The 22379-nt window shown below is 36.8% G+C and overlaps 2 protein-coding genes across 2 annotated transcripts; one reads left to right on the top strand and one right to left on the bottom strand.

The window, feature by feature from the left end:
* Positions 1-235: 235 nt before the first annotated feature.
* s100v2 (S100 calcium binding protein V2) lies at positions 236-4443 on the bottom strand. Its single transcript, XM_067426516.1, has 3 exons — positions 4243-4443; positions 2137-2268; positions 236-916 (listed from the first exon to the last, which is right to left on the bottom strand). Exons 1-3 carry the CDS (start codon positions 4252-4254, stop codon positions 758-760), a joined length of 303 nt encoding a protein of 100 aa, XP_067282617.1. The 5' UTR covers positions 4255-4443; the 3' UTR covers positions 236-757.
* Positions 4444-9493: 5050 nt separating this feature from the next.
* On the top strand, positions 9494-21537 carry LOC137048381 (uncharacterized). The gene is made up of 4 exons (XM_067426515.1): positions 9494-9819; positions 10850-11170; positions 13410-13703; positions 21041-21537. The coding sequence occupies exons 1-4, from the start codon at positions 9771-9773 to the stop codon at positions 21169-21171; spliced, it is 795 nt and encodes a 264-aa protein (XP_067282616.1). The 5' UTR covers positions 9494-9770; the 3' UTR covers positions 21172-21537.
* Positions 21538-22379: the final 842 nt, after the last annotated feature.

Here is a 22379-nt window from a genome sequence, read left to right as displayed (position 1 = left end):
ACAGCACTGAATTAAGAAACCATTGGTCTGCTTGCCTGTGACCATCATCCTAGCTGAGTGTCTAAATGCAAATTAAAAACAGATCAGGGTTAGCAACAGTTCCAAAAAGGAATATTGCAGTATAGAAAGGACCTTACTCTTTACAGTGTGACAAATGTAGGAACATTTGTGTTGCACAGTGACAGTTGATTCTAAATGAAAATTACATTTGGTTATAACAAGTAAAAACAAAGTATGTTGTTTGATATGAATTTTATTAAACAATAATTCAGGGTGTTATTGATTTTTGGCCATACAAAACAGTATTACAAAATATAAATAAATGTTTTTGATGTTGTCTTCGTTTCCCAAAACCACTCAGTACATGTGTAAAAATAAACATACTTTAGACTATTATGGCAGTAAGTTTATATGTAGTGTTATCACAAAAAAATCCACGCAAAAACAAACTGATTTTGGAATTACAGAGAAACACTCAATTCATGTTAAATTATGTAATATGAAGTAGTTAGTTAACTTGTCAATTCATTAGGATTTACTTGATACTTGATTAGAAGAGAGATGATCACTGTAATGCTTGACATAGTGTTTAAAAAAAAAAAAAGTTAATATAAAGACATCTTGATATTTTGGCAGCATTTTATTGGAATGTTTGGGAAGGAAAGTTAGTGTTTTGTTTGGAGATGAGTGGTTCTGGATAATTGCAGAGATGCAGAGAGGCCAGATCTTAGTGGCAGATACAGCTGAAGTCTGCGGCTCATAGTAAAAGGCAGGTGCATTTGGACAACTTCTCGTGGCTCAGGAGACCATGCTGGGTGGTGGCCAAGTTCTGGATCAGGCTCCAGAAGTGTTTGAAGCTGATGCCTTCTCCATCTTTCACACCCATTTGCTTCAGCACTTCTCCAAAATGATCCGACTAGAGCAAATAAAGAGAGTGTAAATCCTCATTGATGTTCATCTGTCAAAATAGGCCCCATTTCTTGCACCTCTTTTGTGTTTGAAAAATTGCACTTTGTCGCCCTCATGTGGCAATTTAAATACTCTTAGGAGACCCCCCCCCCATGCTTGCATTATCATATAGGAGATTGATCTTAATTTGTGCTATAGTAATTGTTCTTACAAACGTCACAACACGAACTGTGAACACAATTACATCAACACTGAAGTACAGTTGAAATGTTACAGTACATTTTCCTCGAAGCATATGCTCTTCATTCATCTAAAAGAAATATAAAATCTTCTATGTCACATGTTCTCCCTCAAGCTGTAGAAGGCATAGCATGATATACCGACTGTAACTGAAGAGCAGGAGAATCTATTTATCTTTCAGATCAACGGCAGCCACCATTTTGCTCCCTGAATGGAGCCACACCCAGTGTCCTTCGCTAGCTCAATCTGAGTTTAAACTGATCTGTGTAATCAGACCACACCTCTATCTAAGGCAAAAAAAAACTATGGGAAACATTCTCTGTGAAACCAACCAATCCTTCACAAACATTACACACATGGAAAAGTGTAAAATTATGGTAAGAAATTACAGAATAGTTTTTACATTAAATAAAGTTTGTTTGTTTTTTACATCAGCACATACACAGTTTTCCTAACCATATACTGCTACTGAAATCAATAAAATGGACAAATAATAATAAATTAGCTACAAAACTGGCCTTTCCAGCACAGGAGGCCAATAATAACAAAGACAGAGCACCGTTTCCTCCACACGCACACGCACACACACACACACACACACACACACACACACACACACACATTGTGTTTTCATGCTTAAAGGGGTCTTTCCATAGACATTATGATTATATTGTATAAACTGTATGTGACTATATTCTTTCCCCTTACACTAACCCTACTCCTAACAATTTCATCACAGAAATGTTCTGCATTTTAACTTAACATAACCTATACAGTTAATTTGTATATATCTAAAATATTTGTACAATATTTTAGAGCAAATCTTAATAAAAAATAAATAGGCCTTAAAAAATAGGCCTAACATTATTGTTTTCATAAGGTAAAAATTAAATAAAATTATTTCACTGTAGCATTATCACACGGACATGAGTAATAACCATTTTTAGACATTCTTATCTGCTGGAATGAATGGCAACATGGTTTTACCTTGACTAAGTTTGGCAACTGGGAGGAGAGAAGGTTCTTGAACTCATCTGCCTTCAGCGTAGGCCGATTATCAGGAGAAGCAGCATGGAAGTTTGTGACCAAGGTGTTAATGGCCTTCTCAAGGTCAGAATACTGCAGAATTAAGAGAGTAAATGATGTTGAGTACAAATAGAGACAGATAATTATAAGAAGAAGAATATAGGTGTCAGTTCTACTGCTTACATTTTTTAAAACCTTTGATGCATGTAAACATGTTGTTGGGAACCTTCAAAACTAAATTAGGAAACTTTAAAATAGCATAATAGGGGCACTTTAAAACCAAAAGGGTTTCATAGCCTGATATTTCAGGAGAACCTGCTTAAATTTCACAAAGAAGTTTTTTTCTTTTCTGTAGTTCTTCAGAAAACCACCTATATGTGCGCACTTTAGAGAACATAGAAAAAAGAAATTTTGATTGCTCAATGTCTATCGTAATTTATCTAAAGGTTTAGTATTTGGATATCATTCATTTAATTTTGGTCTGTTAACATCTGTTACTTCTGGTCTTTTATAATGAAGCACAATAAACATTCAAGACTGAATGTGCTTGAATTTATATTTACCATTCACCTCTCAAGATCCAAAAAAGCTTGTGCTTTTCTTCCATCTCTTCAAAACTATCAGAGCACTATGAATGGAGTCAAGCCTTCCTCACTCTCACACAGTTATCTACAATACCTGAAATACCTGCATGTCAGGCCACGACAACACGCCCTCTGTGCCTTTATTTATCTAAGCGGAGCTTTTATGACCATTTCCCTGTTTTGTTAAGACAAAGGGTTAGGATTCCATTGTTATGGCTTGAAATACATTTACTGTACGATGTTGAAATAATCATAATTGTATTATTGTGGCTATTATTGTGGCTACAATAATAATAAAAAAGGGTTAAAGGGATAGTTCACCCAAAAATGCCCCTCATGTTGTTCCAAAATGTATGAGTTACTTTCCTCTACTAAACACAAAATAAGATATTTTGAAGAATGTTGGTAACCAGACTATTTTTTAAGGGTGCTGCCAGCTGTTATTCTTTCGTGTTCAACAAAAGAAATAAACTCATATGAGTTTGTAACAACTTTAGGGTCAGCCAGTATGATCAAACTTTAATTATTGGATGAACTATCCCTTTAATATCTAACACTAATTGTAGTCTTTCCAATTCACTCCCACCCTAGTCTACAGAGGCAATATTCGTCTTGAGGCCTCTCTGCCAAAGCACAACAACGCAAAGAGTCTGATTGATTCCCCGTGCTTTCCATTTCTACACAATGGCTGCATGTCAAAAACTAGTGAGCTGCCTGCTTAGACAGCATTTTTTGGCTATAATAGGCGTGATGGTGGTGGTTAGGGTGGATAGGAACGCAGGCAGCTCACTAGGTTTTGACACACAATCATTGTATCACTTGCATAGATAAAGTTGCGAACGTTTAATTGCAGCATTGTTCTCCACTCATATGGCTTGAATTAACTGGCCATATTTCTAAGATTCTTTCTTTGTTAGGCACCATCCACACAGGACGAATTTCTGCATTTACAATCACTGTAACTCCGCGCAGCGGGATGCCAAAGAACGCACGTCCTTTTTCAAGAGTTTTTTAAAGTTTAATTCATTTTCTACATGTCCGATAAAACGCAGTGGTTATGACACGAGACATGAATAACGAGACAAAGACACCTCCGCATAAAAACAACCAAACTAACAAACAGAAAATAGCACAGATGAGCTTTGCATCAGTGACACTTAAGGGTTATTGCCTGAAGACAGAAAACTTTAAAAACTTTAATAAAATTAAATGAATAAATAAAAACTCGCACACTTAAATAACCTTTATGGAAAAAACCTTTTCTCGTTTTAGCTAATTTGACAGCATTAGGCCCTATATCATACTAAAGCATCTTGATACCGTTTCGGTCAAGTGCGGAAGATTACCGAGACTTGACAAGACAGTGAGGTTTCAAGAGAACCCGAAGAAACGCAGTTAACGTAAAACCCACATAACCTGCGTGAAACCCAGTTTAAACGTAAATGAGTAATCACATATATGTAATATAATGTACACCACATACCTCTGTCGCCATTTGACGTGATTTTATTTTATGTTCTTGCCTCTAGATAAACTTTACTGTTCCCGTCGTGTAGTACTCCTACTTTACACTCAGCGTCCCATTGCTTCTGTCACATCTTGGCTGACATCCTGAGTCCTCCCACTCAGGGGGAAAAAGAAAAAAAAGAAAAGAAAAGAAAAGAAAAACCAAACCCACCTTCCGTGTCAGTGACCGATATGTGGAAAAATGTCTCATGTAACTTGATGCTTTTCTAGGACAGTAAACCAAACGGGGCGGAGACGATCGGGTTTCATACTACACATTCTGGAAGGAAAAAAAAAACCCTCTGGAAAACCAGGTTTCCGTATGACACATTTTTGTTGATGGATGAAACTATTGGAAAACAGACAGGCCTACTGCTCCTTTGGGAACACATCTGGAAGCTCTCAGGATAAAAATTCCTTTGCGCAACAACAGGCCCCTACTTTTTCAGAACTGTGATTGTGTTGGCCTAGTTTTTAGTCTTAATCTTTTAGTTTTAAAGAACTGAGAAGTTAGAAGCTGCCAGAAATTCAATGGACAGCTTTGGAAAGCATTACTGTATGTTTTTTTCATGAGATTCTTTTCAGGAAACTATCAGAAATACTGAGCAAGGCGTGTCCCTGCACAGATCAAAATTCACTAACTTTGGCTGTCTTCCTCTCCTTGTTTTTTGAACAGTCCTGGTAATGCACAGGCAAGGGCATGCTTAGCATTTTGGGTGGGTGCGCTGAGATTACGAGGCATGACACTCCTTTGACAGCATTACAGCAGCATGTTTCAGAATATAGGACAGCATTGTACAGGTGTATAAGCACGCAGATTTACACATAAACAAACTGAGCAATGAATTAGTCAGCCTGTCCTAGTCTTCAAACAGTTGCACCACCCTCTTGTGCAAGTTTAAAAAATGGTAATTGATACCTAGGTTTTGTGAAAATGACTCACACAAGAAGCCCACACTAATGTTTAGGTGATCAGGGACATTTAAGACACACGTGGAAATGAATTATAGTTATGGTGATCGGGGACATTTTAGACACTCACATGGAAATTAATTATAGTTATGGTGATCGGGGACATTTTAGACACTCACATGGAAATTAATTATAGTTATGGTGATCGGGGACGTTTTAGACACACATAGAAATTATAATAATACATTTTACAGTTAAAGTTACAGTTGAAATATGCGTACATGTGTTTTAGTATGTTAGTCAACACAATTTGGAATTCTTTAAAGCATGAAAATATTATTAAACATATTTAAATGTACTTTAATGAAAAGTATTATCTTTAAGTAGCCATGTAATATTGTATTATCTGCGAGTACAGATATAGTTTTAAGATTTGAAGTAGGCTGCTAGTGCACATTCAATGCAATTAAGCACACTTCTTTTTTTTCACAAGCGAAAACAAAGGCCCTTTGTTTCCGTCTTATGAAGTGTTTTTATCAGTTGTCTTTAGTGCATACTGATTCTAGTTTGTTACTGTACTATTTCCATTTGATATGCCCCATTTTCAAGTGAACTGTAACTGGTAACAATTTTCCTGTTCTTTCCCCATATATATTCTCTCATTTGTATAATTTTTGGGGGTTTGAGCACAAACAGCAGTGTTTCTCATGGCAGATGTTGGTTTCAACTCAGTGCAAGTCTACATTCTTCACATACCACTGTTTGATGGAAAACTGCCGTTTGCGAACTGCCTGTTTTACCTGCAGTCTACCTCAAATGTAACATTCACAAAGAGAACAAATGTACTTTGTATGTACAAACCCATGTTCATACTTGTATGATTGTGATGCATAGATTCAGCATGCTTCAGAGTTAAGAGTCAAGTATTTGCTCATGAATGTGTCATCACCATCTGTCTTATTGAGGTGATTCAATGGATGCTGCGCTCTCATGTCTAACTAAAAAGACAATGAAATATACACTGATCAGCCAGAACCCCGCCCACCGACTCTGTACACGATGTGATTGGCCCGACCAGAGTTTGGCGTTTACAGCTCAGAAGTGTATTGAGAGTTGCTAGATGACACTCGCGGCAGATTAGATTTGCTGCCGCTAGGGTGCGTCTAGATTTCTACGCTAAAGCTATGGCATTTCTGCGCTGTGTATGAGATGTTAGCGTGTCTTTAATAAGATCGGTCACAAACATGATCCCTGCACGATATAGTGTGTATTCATTTACTCATGCATTGTGTGGAACACATTTCTTTTCCCACTTTTGCGTTTCGTCCATTTTCTCCGCTGCTAAAGAAACTCTTACGCCTCTTAAATGTCCTCGTCCATACTCCTAACAATTTTGGACTTTAAGACCTGTTTTAAGGGTTAAAATCAACCAGATCTCACAGATTTGTGTAAGGGTCCGTGTTCATTTCACGGAAATCTGTGAGATCAGGTTGGGTAAGATGCTTTCTTAATTACTTTCTTCTTTACTCAGAATTTTTCTTTAAATTTAAGAGGAAATGCCCACCTTTCTACTTTTGTCACTATAGGAGATAGAGGTGAGCGGGGCACAACCTAACTTGGGATTAGCTGTGACGCACGTTTTAAAACTTTCCACCTGCATACAGAGCCCGATCTCACGAAACTTATTGTATTAGTTCCCATATCAACACTATAGAGAAAAAAAAATGGCCCAAAATGTAAAAATCTTTGGAATGTTTTGGAAGGATTTAACCAAAAGTAATTTTCTATACTTTTATGAATTTGCTGGTGGAAAGTTTTAAACCATCTGTGTTACAACTAACCCCACTTAATTTAGAAGTATATTTCTAGAGACTAAAATGTTCCGTTAACAAAATGCTTTATAACAAAATGAATAAAATCTATTTTAAAAACCATGAAACCATGAGAAAAAGGTGAATATAGACAGATGGTCATTGTTCAGAAATGAATCATTATCATTATGTTTTGAACTATGCTGTGTTTTGCATGTGTTTGTTGTCAAACTGTTTTTTTTTATTTTTAATTATTTAAAAAAGCATAATTTTATATGAAAAAGTAAATAATTCTAGTTTATTGACAAAATATTTTAGTTAGTCTTGAATATTTTTTTAATGAGTTCAGATAACAGTCTTTTCCGTCATAACCTTGTTACATTGTGCCCCTCTTTTTGGCAGAGTATCTAAGGCACAGGCTGTACAGGAAAACGGAGTGGGGAGCAGCCCGCTTTCATTTGCATTTAAAGATACATGCACGAAAACAGCATGTTTGCTGCATATGGGGCTGTGTAGCCGCAGACCGGTCAGAGAGCCCAGTCCACTGCCACAGTGGTCAAAAAGCAAAAAATGTTCAGGAATAGTTTGAGGAACATGACAAAGAGATCAAAATTTTGCCTTGGCCTCCACATTCCCCTGTTCTTACATATCTTAATGCGATTGAGCATCTATGGGAAATTCTGGACCAACAAATTTGATCCAACTTGCAGGAATTAAGTCCCCGATATACTCACAGTGAAGTTCATTTTCGTTCTTTGCATCAAAATACATGACTCGATATATTATTAAACATTCTGATGCTGCCCATGCTGCTGCGAGTGGTGTTTAGAAGAAATATATGCCTCCTTTTGATCTCAACAAAATAAACTAAACACAACAAAAATAACCCCAGTGAGAGAACAGCAGTTAAGAAAGCATCTAAGTATAGCGATGTGGATATGTTTGAACGGCACTCCAGTCAAGTCAAGTCACGTCATGTTTAATTTGACTTATATACCATGTTATATAATGTAATGCTTTAAAACAAACAGCTTAAAAAACAATAGCATTGTCTCATTGAATTATAACTAAAGTGGCTCACCGGTTTGGTCATTTTTTCACTCGCAGACGTCCTTGTCCTTGACCTTGACAGACTGAACAGAAGACGAGCAGAGAAGATTTCCACACAAAAAAGAAAGAAAAGAAAGACAAGGCAGAGCTCCAGAGCACACCTATAACGTAATTACCATGAACCAATAGTGGTTTGAAGGTGGTCACCAACCAGAGCAAACTTTTCCGGAAAGTTCACTTTGGCAAGCTGTTTCTAACTTCCAAAACGAACTCCAAACAAACTTTGTTTTATAATGATTTTGTTTGAAATGACATCACACCAGTTCATTCTTCAAATTCATGTGAGGTTTATTAGGGCATTAATGGCACAAAGACATTAGCAGCAGATCATTTAAGTCCTGCAGGTTGGCTTTATTTAACCTTTTTTTTTTTTTGCGCCAAACCCTCTAGCAACATCGATCCATCTATTTTTCAAACTGCTCTCTTTTAAGAAATTATATCAGAGAGCCTCCCAACCTGTTTATTTTGTAAACGTATATAGAGAAGCAGGACACAATGAGCACATAGGATTAGTTCCCTGTCATCTCAACAAGGGCTGAAACATTACCGATTGCAAATTTACTCAAATTTGCCTAATCTCATGCCAATGTCACAATACCCTATCATGTTCAAACCTGTGCTAAACTTAATCTAAGTCTGCCCTGCCTTAATATCTCATGATTACTGACATCACAGAGCCATGACTCTCCCTGTATCCGCTTCAACCAGGGGCGTTTCATCAGTACTGGGACAAATTGTCCCCATATTTCAATTGTTCTTAACAAGGCCCTTATCTTTTAATGGGACCTCAATATGACTTACAATGATTTAAAATAAGACGAAACAAACAATTTTATACATTTGATATAATAATTTTATATATTTACATTTGCATTACTATAATATTTTATACATTCTAGTTATGCCAAGTTATAAAATTAAAAATAAGATCCTTATCCTAAATCCTTGTTCAGTGAATCTCAAACAGCTGGAAAAGCATAGGGCCTTTGAAAATTTCTGTGATCAATGGGGGGCCTTGGGAAAAAATTCTGAGTGAAAAAGAATAAGTGCTCTTTATAACTATATTATCAACTAACCCCATGCACACTAAAGAAAATTAGTTTGCTTTGCTGATTTTATCTGCAAAATATGATGGTGATTATAAAAGAGCATACCATTGCTGATTTGCCTCAAGAAATGTTGTTTTGTGCTGTTAAAGGCTATTTTTGAGCTTTAACGGTATATACACAAAGCGCATCTAACCTCAGAATCTTTGATTGATTCAGTGATTAGAAATAAAACAAACAATCTAATACATAAAAACACTGAAAACATGTAGCAGGTGACAAAATTCTCAAGAAAATGTTGATTAATATTGAAAACAACACAGAATAAAGCCATATTGATGATGTTTCTGTGAATATTAATATTTAACACTTTTCCGGATTTCATCTTCAACAGATATTAACAGAAGTTTAAAAAAGTGACATGGATTACTACTCAGGTTCTGCCTTTCAGTCAAAGGTTTATGATACCGATCTCACTGCATTTTAGACGTGCCACAGTTTTGAGTATCCTGTTTTCTGTAGTCACTGTGAGAAGACCTATCACAGACAGCTGAAAGGAAGACCAGGTTTTTGCTGATCAAGACAAATAAAGGCTATAGATTCAGTTGTGTAGTCAGACATAAAAGATGAGTATCTGGTTGATGATGATCTGGGTATCTCACACTGTGGGAGCAGGTAAATAGATTTTACTTATTTTGTAATAAAGCATTTTGTTAACTGAAAATTGGAGTCTCTAGAAATATACTTCTAAACTGATAAAAAATCAAATTAATTTAAAAAATAGGTAACATAATTTCTAGTCCACTTTAGACATTCTACTAACTATCAGTAACTTTACAACTACATAAGTTCTACAACCTACGAATACCAGTTATTAGAGTATCAGTAAACTATCTGCTTGATATCTGTCAACATTTTATTTTGACGGTCTCCCGACATTCCAAGTATGTCAACTTATAAAAACCCTAACCTAATAGCCCACTAAAACTCTAATGAGAGTCAGTTGATATGTATGTATGTATGTATGTATGTATGTATGTATGTATGTATGTATGTATGTATGTATGTATGTATGTATGTATGTATGTATGTATTTATTTATTTATTTATTTATTTATTTATTTATTTATTTATTTATTCATGAGAGCTGATTGGCATGTATAGTTATGAAGTTACTTAGTGGAATATCTAAAGTGGGCTTTGGAAATAAAGTGCAACCATCAAGTTTAAAAGTATGGGCTTCAATGCTGCACTAATATTTAATCAGCAAGAGATATTTATATTTGTTTGTATTATTGTATTTTGTAAGTATTATATGAATTTAGAAAACATTGGTAGGCTAGTCTGCATTATAAGTTCACTGTAAAAAAAAAATAATAATTCTCCAATTGAAAATTTTCTAGTGACTGATCACATCTAAATTTTTCAGTTGGCTGAACTGAAATTCTGTGAATTAATACATTTTTCAGTTGGCCAAATTGAAACTCTGTGAATCGATGCAATTTAAATCACAGGAATTCAATTTGGCTAACTGAAAAATTTAGATGTGATCAGTCACTTGAACATTTTCAATTGGAGCAATTTTTTTTTTTTAACAGTGTTTGTAATTATTAAAAAAATGTAATGTTATTGTTCAAAAAGCTGTATAAAAGCCCCAATAGGAGTCAGAAGTGTTAACTTAAACATTGCAACCTTTCTCATCCAGGGACAACGCCGTTCATTGTGACACAGTGGCCGACAGTTGCTGAGGTGATGGCTGGAGAGGACGTCATTTTAAAGTGCAACATTGTGGAGTTGTACTCCCCGTGTTCCACGGTGGCTTGGCTGAAAGTCAGTCCTGAGAATGCAACAATCAGCCTCACTAACAGACTTCGAATCGATCATCATCACTTGTCCAACCAGTGGACCAATATTTGTTCTGCTGTTATCACCAATTCAACGGTGCATGACTCCAGTATGTACTATTGTGCAGCTGTGCAAAGCCGCTTTGCACACATTGGCAATGGATCCAGGGTTATTGTGAAAGGTGGGTCTAATTAAAAATAATAATAATAATAATCTATTAATGTAAATGTATTCTTTTGTTTATTGTATACGTGCCCAGAAGACAAAAATGTCATAATTGGTCGCACCATCAGGTCAACTTAGGACTTTGCAAAATCTCACATCACAAATATCAATAACACACACATAAAACACACATAACACACATAAAACACACACATTTTATAATTGTCTCCATTATGTACATGGCATTTAAGGATTAAATATTTACCTAGAATCATACATTTTTCAGTTTCAAAATATTTTAGTTTGTCTTGAATATTTTTTTAATTAGTTCAGATAACAGTTTTATCCGTCAAAAGCTTGTTACATTGTGCCCCTCTTTTTGGCAGTGTATCTAAGGCACAGGCTGTACAGGAAAGCAGGGTGGGGAGCTGCAGCTCATTTGCATTTAAAGATACATGCAAGTTTCAGTGACTTTTCCACGACTCATAGTCTCACTAAAATAAAGGTTACACAAGGGGGTTTTGTAGTGTTGCACTCTAAAACATTTGAGGTAATCAGTTACATCAAAAAGTGTACTGTAAGTTAAGAAATTCAAAGTTTAAGCAGAACTGGTAGATTTTTATTTTAAAATATTTGAGTAAACAAATTCATACTTTTAACTTAAAATATTGTGTAATCTCAATTTTGCATAATCAACTTGCATAATCTTAATTTTGCATAATTAATGCACAATTGAACACAATATTTTTAGTAGTGGAAATTTGGCTTTTTTTACTAGCTAATTCAGTAAATGCTAGCTTGCTAATTGGTAACACACAGATTGGTAATTGGGGAAGGTTAATGCATTACAATAAGTTGTTACTCCCTTAAAAAGTAATTGAGTTACTTAGTTACTTTTTTAAGAAAAGTAATGTTACATTACTTTTGCGTTACTTTTTCTCACCTGGGCTGGGCTTATTTTGTTTTTGTTGTTTTTGTAACAAAAAGTTCTATTTTTGTGCAAATGTAAAGACCCCTTCACACCAAAATGGAGATAATAAGTTCACGCGTGTACAGTAGAGGGTGCAGCTCAAGCAAACCTTTTAGTGCTGCCATTGTGGTTAACAGAAGAATATGATGCAGGAGAATAAAGTTTAACAGTTACTTAAAGCAAAAAATCTAAAACAAAATTTACTCATGGTTTAACTGAATCAGTTTTGCAATGTGTTCTGATTTTGCATTTGACTGATTTGATTCATTTTGAGGAGTACTGAATCTTTTTTGAGCAAGTGAGATGAATAAATGCTCACATAGTCTAAAACTACAATAACATTCACACACAACACCGATGAATTTACTCTCGATTTTTTTCTCAACATAGGGACAGGAGGGCAGTTAAAAAGTACTACATTACTTTACTAGTTACTTGAAAAAGTAATCTGATTATGTAACTCAGGTTACTTGTAATTTGTTATCCTTAACACTCTTGATACCATTAACATGGCATAACAATTGCTGAATGACTGAGAACAGCAATATAGAACATTTAATATATGTTCTCAAATTAAGCTCATCCTCCACTCTTCACTATGATGATAACACCCCAACATAACTGAAAAATCCCCCAATGTAACATTAATCTTGCACAAAAAAGCAAAACACCTTGATTAAAAACTTTTTAGAATTTACTCTCCCTTTCAAAAGTCATGGTAATGCATGCTGGGAAATAAAAAACCCAGCCCAGTTTAAGTTAAATTTAAGTTAGTCTAAATGAAAAGAAACAAGTTAACAAAACTTAAAACAATAAAACAATTTCGATTAATTAAAATGTGTACGTTTTGTGAACTCAAGCGTAAAAGAAAGTTCTAAATACTCGTAAAACGTACTTGGATTGAATTAATTTGTTTAATTGAAGTTTTACTCTACTCAAATTAAGAAATTACTTTGAACATATAGGGTTTACAGTAAAGTAGCATGCAATAGCATTTCTTAAAAATAAATAAATAAATAAATAAAAAACATTCTTATGAGGAATGAGGAACACCAAATAACTTTTTCTCATTATAAAGAACGTTTAGTGCAAAGGACAGATTGTGTTGATATTAAAGGTTCTTGATGGAAACATCAATGCACATAAAAAACCTTTATTATGCCTCACACTTTTAATACAGTAAACCCATTGAAAAGCAACATAACGACTGCCACAAGCAGTAGGTCTTTTCCTGCTTAGTATTTCTCTCCATTATAACCAAATGTTTCTCCTAATTTCTCTCCAGAGCACACCGTGTTTCCTGTTATTGATATTCTTACACCACTGATCCCAAACGGTCATTTAGTCCCTCTTCATTGTGTTGTGACCGGGGTCAGGGCTTCCCAGGTTCATATGTCCTGGGCTGTAGAGGGGAGAAAAGAGAAAGGACAGCCAATTTTGACACATGGGAATGATGGTGGCATCCAGATCACCAGGAACCAAATCCTGATCACTGCTGAGGAGTGGAGCAGGAAGGTGAAGTGCGTGTGTGTGGTGGAGTTTGGTGGACAGCGCTATACCAAGACTCTTCAGCAACATGGTACAGTATAATATATCTATCTATCTATCTATCTATCTATCTATCTATCTATCTATCTATCTATCTATCTATCTATCTATCTATCTATCTATCTATCTATCTATCTATCTATCTATCTATCTATCTATCTATCTATCTATCTATCTATCTATCTATCTATCTATCTATCTATCTATACAGTGCCTTGCGAAAATATTCGGCCCCCTTGAACTTTGCGACCTTTTGCCACATTTCAGGCTTCAAACATAATGATATTAAACTGTAATTTTTTGTAAAGAAACAACAACAAGAGGGCTTCCGGTTTGGACGGCAACATGTGAAGACGTGTTGGACTTGTCTCCATATAGAACTGTATTTAACTAGTTAAAAACAAATGCATTCTCGACCAGCTCATTTTGATTTCATATAGTTAAAAGAGAAGAGACCCTACAAAGTAAAGTTTGAGTAAATAACCGTCTAATTTAGAGGATTATTGAATATGCCCGGTACTCGCAGCAAACCAGATAAGATGGCGGAAAATACGACGATGGAAGTAGCCGAAAACAGAATGGAAACTAACCAAGAGATTATTCTCAGAGAGATACGAATGCTTAAAACGGAGCTACTGTTGAAAATAGACGAAAAAGCTGAAATCCAGGCCGCGGCAATAAAGACGCAATGTGAGCAACTAAAAGAGGAGTTTGGGACCGCGTTGGGCCTAGCAGCCGCGAGAATGACCACAATTGAGATGCGAGTGCTCTCGCTGGAAGAAGCAGAAAGCGGTCACTCGGATGACGTGAGCACTCTGCAACGAGAGGTGGTGAAACTTAAACAAGACGTCGTTGCATTGGAAGCAAAAAATGAGGATCTTGAGGCTAGATCGCGCCGCTGTAATCTACGCATCACGGGAGTGAAGGAGAGACGGGAGGAGGGAAAGCATATTCCCGACTTCATATCCGAGCTATTAAAGGACTCGTTACAGCTGGACAAGGCCCCTGTAATAGATCGCGCACACAGAACCTTGAGATTGAGACCAGGAGACGATCAACCAGCAAGGGCAATCATAGTGAAATTTCACTACTTTCAGGAGAAGGAATCATTGATTAAGAAAGCCATGCAGAGAAGGGAAATTGTCACACCGGACGGAGACAAAATACACCTCCAGCCTGATTATACCCAAAAGGTCGTGAAGCAGCGATCTGCCTTCAATGAGGTGCGTGGACTACTCAGACGATGTGAGGGTGTGCGCTACGGTCTGTTCTATGCCGCAGAGTTGAGAGTCACCGCGAAAGATGGGGTGAGACGGAGTTTCAAAGATCCAAAGCAGGCTATGGAGTTCGTTAGAGACACTTTGAAACCCTAATGCAAACGATACCTTTAATATCTTGCTGAATAATGCGTGGTGAGTTAAACTTTTATCATTCTGACTTTATCTGATTGCTAACTGATTATGACACCTCGTATCTGAAGATAAAGTCGGTTAACAGTAACTTAATACATTTAAGAGATACGTTCTTTATATCTCTAGTATTAACCATCTTCTTGTAAATAAGAGAAATGCAGTTTGTGCAATATTATTCTATCACAACAGTTCAGAATGGAGTTAAGTCAGTGGAACGGAGTTAAGCCAAGAGGATATGGTAACTGGTAGTATTAGCAGCCTCCTTTTAGAGGCCAGCTCAAATTGATGTTGTTGTGTTTTTTTTTGTGTGTGTTTTTTTTTGCCCCGCCCCGCCCCACCCCACCCCACGGGAGCATATGTTATGCAGTACATAGTAATCACGTAGGCCTATGGAAAAAAAAGGCAGCACAGTAGTTTTAAGTTGTAATTGTCGAGGTCTTAATCACCCAATAAAACGCAGCAAGGTCTTCTCTCACATCTCCAAACAGAAAGCATCGATTGTATATTTACAAGAAACACATTTGATTCCTAAAGATCTCAATAAGTTGAAAAGAGGAGGTTTTCAAAAAGAAATTCATTCAAAGTTTACTGGGAAAAGTAGAGGTACTGCCATATTAATTCATAGAGAAGTGTTATTTGAGGAATCAAAGGTGATAGCTGATAAAGAGGGGCGTTATGTTATTGCCCAAGGGAAACTGTTCAACAAGCAAGTGCTGCTGGTAAACATATATGCACCTAATTGGGACAATGTAAATTTTTTCAAAGACCTTTTTTGCACGTCTTCCAGATCTTGACAGTCACCAGCTTATTTTAGGTGGTGATTTAAATTGTACACTCCACCCAGTGCTGGACCGATCTAAAGCATCATCTGGGCCACTTAGTAAATCAGCTCGATGTGTCAATGAGTTTATGCAAACTTATGGCTTGATCGACGCATGGAAATATAAGAATCCGACATCTAGGCAATATTCTTTTTTTTCTGCAGCACATCAGATTTATTCTAGGATTGATTTCATCTTTATAGACAAGAGAATGTTACCACTACTTAGATCATGTGAATACACAGGTATAGTAATTTCTGACCATAGCCCTGTACTGATGACTCTCTGCTTTCCTAATAACATTCCACCCCAGGGTATGAGGAGATTTAATTCCAGATTATTGACGGATGAGAAGTTTGTTGATTTCTTATCTAACCAGATAGATTACTTCTTTGAAACAAACCGCACACCGGGTATGACTCACTGCATCCTCTGGGAGACAATGAAGGCCTTTTTAAGAGGCCAAATAATTTCATACAGTGTAGCTATGAGGAAAAAAAGAATGGAGAGGATTAATCAGATTATCTCAAGGATAAATGATATAGATCAAGAACATTCTAGAACCCTCACTGATACTCTATATAAGGAGAGAGGAGTATTACAGTCAGAATTAGATAACCTGACTACAGAGGCAGAGGAGGCGCTCTATTTGAGATCTAAACAGCGAGAATTTGAATATGGGGAAAGGGCTAGCAAGCTGCTCTCGCACCACCTGAGACAAACAGCTGAAGCTAATTACATAGCTGAAATTCAGACAGCAAATGGAGTAACCGCAGACCAGTTGAATATTAACAAGCAGTTTAAACATGTCTATGAGGAATTGTATACATCAGAACCATGTGACAAGGCGAACATGGCAAGTTTTTTCGCCAAATTAGAAATACCTACCATCAGTGAACAAAATAAAGCCAATCTTGAACAATCTATATCAACTGTAGAGATAGAACAAGCTATTAAACAAATGAAAAGTGGAAAAGCACCTGGCCCGATGGGTTTATAATTGAATTCTATAAAAAGTTTTCAGGAAAATTATCCCCTATTTTGAAAGAGGTGTTTAAGGAAATAACTGAGCAAAAATTGTTACCATCAACAATGTCTCAGGCTATTATTACAGTTGTACACAAAAAAGGTAAAGATCGTCTAAAATGCGATTCATATCGCCCTATAAGTTTGCTTTTAAATGATTATAAGATATTAGCTAAGGTTTTAGCAATGAGGTTGAATCCTGTCATGCAATCTATTATTCATCAAGACCAGACTGGGTTCATACCTGGACGGCAGCTCTCAAGTAATCTCAGAAGACTATTCAATATACTTTATTCACAAGGTAGCTCATGACTACCAGAGGTTCTGTTGTCATTAGACGCACATAAAGCCTTTGACCGCATAGAATACATGTATTTATTTACAGCTCTAAAACACTTTGGTTTTGGATCCAGTTTTTGCACTTGGATCAGTATACTCTATTCACATCCAACTGCTTGTATAAGAACCAATAGGGTAATATCAGATTATTTTCGTCTGCACAGGGGTACAAGGCAGGGCTGCCCCCTGTCACCACTCTTATTTAACATAGCAATAGAACCCCTAGCTATAGCTTTAAGGAAGGAGGTAGATCTGCTGGGTATAATTAGAGGTGGGAGCACCCACAAGATTTCGCTGTATGCAGATGACCTCATAATTTATATATCCAACCCAGACATGTCCATACCTAAAGCGATAGAACTTATAAACAGTTTTGGGGGAATATCAGGATATAAGATAAATTTTAATAAAAGTATATTATTCCCAATTAATAATGAGGCAAAGCAGTTAGACCTCAAAAAATTCCCATTAGAAAAAAAAACTCACGATTCTTTTAAGTATTTGGGAATTTCAGTGACAAGTACATTCAAAGAGCTATATAAATGTAATTTCACTGTATTGATGGAAAACACTAAAAAAGATTTAAACCGATGGTCCTTATTACCTTCTCACTGGCAGGCAGAATAAACACAATTAAGATGTCTGTTCTACCAAGGTTTTTATTTTTATTTCAAAATGTCCCATTGTTTATCCCCAAATCTTCCTTTAAGGAGTTAGACAAACATTTATCTTCCTTCATATGGAATAAAAGCATTCCGAGAATCCGAAAAACATTTTTAGAAAGACAGAAGGATGAAGGGGGACTGGCATTGCCCAACTTTCTGTATTATTACTGGTCATGTAATATTGATAAAGTTATTTATTGGGCAAAAAATTTGGATCAGGAGAATAAACCTGTTTGGGTGGAGATGGAACAAACATCTTGTGGTCCAATCTCGCTGTTCTCAATGCTTTGTGGCCCACTACCACTCAACAGAAAACATCTGACAAGCAACCCATTGGTGACTAGCTCTCTAAAAATATGGGCTCAGTTTAGGTCACACTTTAAGCAAAAACAAGCACTTTCCTAATTACCCATTACTTCCAATGCACTGTTTCCCCCATCCCTTATTGATCATGCTTTCCAGGCATGGTTTAGAAAAGGACTCAGGTGTGTAAGGGATTTTTTTCAAGGTGGTAGTTTTGTCTCTTTTGAACATATGACCAAAGCATTTGATATTCCCAAATCTAATTTTTATAGATATCTGCAAGTGCGAAGTCTAGCCAAAAAATATTTTAATACCCTTTCGGCCCCTCCTCCTCATTGCTGGATTGAGGAGCTCTTTGACTTGAGTATATCTGAACGAGGTCTGATATCAACAGTATACAGTTTGATCCAAAGAGCGGCCTCTCCATCTTTAGATTTTTTAAAGAGACAATGGGAAGAGGATTTGGGAAGTGCAGTTGCAGAAACAGTCTGGCAATCAGCCATTAGGAGAATTAATTCGACATCCATTTGTGTCAGACACGGACTACTGCAATTTAAGATAATCCATAGGCTACACTTTTCTAGAAGTAAACTGGCAAGAATATTTCCAGAAATAGACCCAACATGTGTTAGATGTCAAAGATATGAGGCCACTTTGGGTCATATGTTTTGGACATGCCGAGCTCTTGGACCATGCTTGTCTGCTGTGTTTGAGACGTTTTCATACATGTGGAAAGGAGATAAAACCGGATCCCACATTAGTAATATTTGGTGTGACATCTGAGAACCTCTCACTACCACCAGGTCAGTCAGATGCACTGGCTTTTTCTTCTTTGTTGGCTCGATGACTAATACTTCTAAAATGGAAGTCAAATAAACCACCAACACACATTAAGTGGGTAGAAAATGTCATGACATATTTAAAGTTAGAGAAACTGAGACATTCCATGCAAGGCTCTGTCAACAATTTTTTTAAAGTCTGGAGGCCTTTCCTTTCATATTTTGAAGATAGATTCAACCCAAACACTAACTGTTAGCTCCCCTCCCAATTCCCAAGAAGAAAGCCATTTCTTAAAGATATCCATAAAAAGTGTTGTTTAAAGTTTGCCACAAGCCACCTGGGAGACACACCAAACATGTGGAAGAAGGTGCTCTGGTCAGATGAAACCAAAATTGAACTTTTTGGCAACAATGCAAAACGTTATGTTTGGCGTAAAAGCAACACAGCTCATCACCCTGAACACACACCATCCCCACTGTCAAACATGGTGGTGGCAGCATCAGGGTTTGGGCCCGCGTTTCTTCAGCAGGGACAGGGAAGATGGTTAAAATTGATGGGAAGATGGATGGAACCAAATACAGGACCATTCTGGAAGAAACCCTGATGGAGTCTGCAAAAGACCTGAGACTGGGACGGAGATTTGTCTTCCAACAAGACAATGATCCAAAACATAAAGCAAAATCTACAATGGAATGGTTCAAAAATAAACATATCCAGGTGATAGAATGGCCAAGTCAAAGTCCAGACCTGAATCCAATCGAGAATATGTGGAAAGAACTGAAAACTGCTGTTCACAAACGCTCTCCATCCAACCTCACTGAGCTCCAGCTGTTCTGCAAGGAGGAATGGGCAAAAATTTCAGTCTTTCGATGTGCAAAACTGATAGAGACATACCCAAAGCGACTTACAGCTGTAAACGCAACGCCGCATTCACACGGGGCGTAGGCGTTAACGCTTGACGGAGGGCGTGGCTGAAGCTGGGTGCTGACGCGATCGTCATAGTGACAACAGCCAATCACATTAACTTACCGCTTGGACCAAAACACAACACAAAAAAGCGCCTTTTTATGACAGCTAGTCTGTAAGACGAAATGGATGCCGATTTGGTTGTATGTGCGAGTGCGATTGCCCGTGTAGTTGTTGTCAGCGCACTGCACAGGTGCACGAAGCTGTTAAGTACATTAAATCCTGAAAAAGCGCCGACAGCGGGAAGAATATCACGTAGTGGTCCGGGAGCTGCGTATGGATTTTTAACGGTCTATGGTCTGGATGGTTCACGGAGCTGTAATGAACGCAATTGGCTAGCGTCTGCTGTAGGATATTTGCATACGGCGATCTGATGACGCCTGCGCTGGCGCTTGAAAAGTTGAGAATTCTTCAACTTCTGCCGCTTGCAACGTGAGTGAAGCGCCGCGACGGAACCCACAATTCAGTTCGGCAACGGATGATGTCACCCATTCAAAGTAAATGGGAAGCATTAACGCCTACGCCCCGTGTGAATGCGGCGTAAACGCAGCAAAAGGTGGCGCTACAAAGTATTAACTTAAGGGGGGGCGAATAATTTTGCACGCCCAATTTTTCAGTTTTTGATTTGTTAAAAAAGTTTGAAATATCCAATTACTGTCGTTCCACTTCATGATTGTGTCCCACTTGTTGTTGATTCTTCACAAAAAATGAGTTTCATATCATTATGTTTGAAGCCTGAAATGTGGCAAAAGGTCACAAAGTTCAAGGGGGTCGAATATTTTCGCAAGGCACTGTATTTATATAGTATAAAAAAGTTTGTGGGTCAATATATATATATTTTTTTTCAAAGAAATTAACTTTTAATTATATCAAGGATGCATTACGCTGATGAAAAGTGACAGTAAATATGTACAATGTTACAAACAATTTCTATTTCATTTAAATTTATTCATCAAAGAATCCTGAAAAAAGTATCAGTTAACCACATTTCTTTATTCATTGTTTTCTAATGTTTTATTTTCTAAATGTACTTTTCCATATTTTCTCTCTCCGCAGATGCATCAAATGTGTGCTATGCTGTAAAATACATATACCTATCTCTCTGCTTATTTTTTTGTGTCCTGCTTCTGATAACATTGATTGTTTATAAACTGGGACGAAACAATTTTGCGATGTCCACTTGTTAAGTCTGACGTCACACGTCACTGTTTACGGGTTAAAACCCTGCCAGATGCCCAAAGAAAACAACAAGTGTTGCTGATATACACTCCCGATGTGATGTAATACTACCAAAAAAAAAAGTATCTTCATCTCCGTACCGAAATCCCAGATGGCCATACAGTGATTCATCTTTTATAAATCCCTAAAATACTTGTGTTTGGGACACCATGACAGAGAGACTGTAGTGTACACACCATAATAGCTTAGCTTAAATGTGTAATATGAATAAATAGTGCTCATAAACCACTGTTGGGAGAGTATTCTTAAGTGAAACGAGTAGAGGCATGGATAAACAATTTTAATTTCATATATTATGGTATCTGTTATTACCTATAGCCTATACAGTGTCAGTCATGCGTTGCTCTATGGCAATGTAATTATAACGAATAAAGAATCGGAAATAAAGAGATGTTTTGCCTTATGTTACTTTGGTTATGTGCGGTAGGTCACAGACAGGAAGTCATTTTTTCTTTCCTTCAGTGTTGTTGTTTTTCTGTCCTCTTTTTTGTGTGGTTGCATGCACCACACGAGCAAAATGGTTATGTGGACCTCATCTCACATTGGTTAATGTCCACAGTTTGCTTTGTCAGCAGGAAACTTCAGTTTCAAAAGTATGGCAATGAAACCTTAGAGATGCATAATTCCAACCATGAAGTCTTCGGTGGAAGGGCAGAATTGCTGATTTAGTATAAATGAAATAGGGCACAAGTATGAGCCACACTTCTTTAGTCTTATGCATTCATGTGTTTAGTCATTATGTTAAATATTTGCCAGTTTTTGTGTTATGCATCAAGACATTGCATGATTGTGCCGCTTTACTTATCCACCCCAAATTATGCTCTCTTGTGAAAATCTTTCAGGTTCAAATATGCTTTGAAAAACGCTGATATCAAGTTTCTGTCAAATACAGCCACTGAACTTATTACATTATTTAAGCAATATCGCACAAGCAAGAGTGCTGTCGTTCAGGATGTTGGTATGAGGACACAGGTATAGATATTTAGATCAGCATGATTGCGAGAGTAAAATTGATTTTACTGTATTCAATAGTTCAATAGATAATATTGAGTAACATTTTATAGACAGTATTGTCAGTTTTGGAATGGAAAACCTACCTAACTGCGGACAAATCACAGTGTTGTATTTGGCAGGTGAATAACGGTGTTCACGGCTG

This window comes from Pseudorasbora parva, chromosome 19 (assembly GCF_024679245.1).
Source record: "Pseudorasbora parva isolate DD20220531a chromosome 19, ASM2467924v1, whole genome shotgun sequence".
Classification (NCBI taxonomy): domain Eukaryota; kingdom Metazoa; phylum Chordata; class Actinopteri; order Cypriniformes; family Gobionidae; genus Pseudorasbora; species Pseudorasbora parva.
The sequence above is the reverse complement of the archived record's forward strand: the minus strand, read 5'-3'. Positions and strand labels throughout refer to the sequence as shown.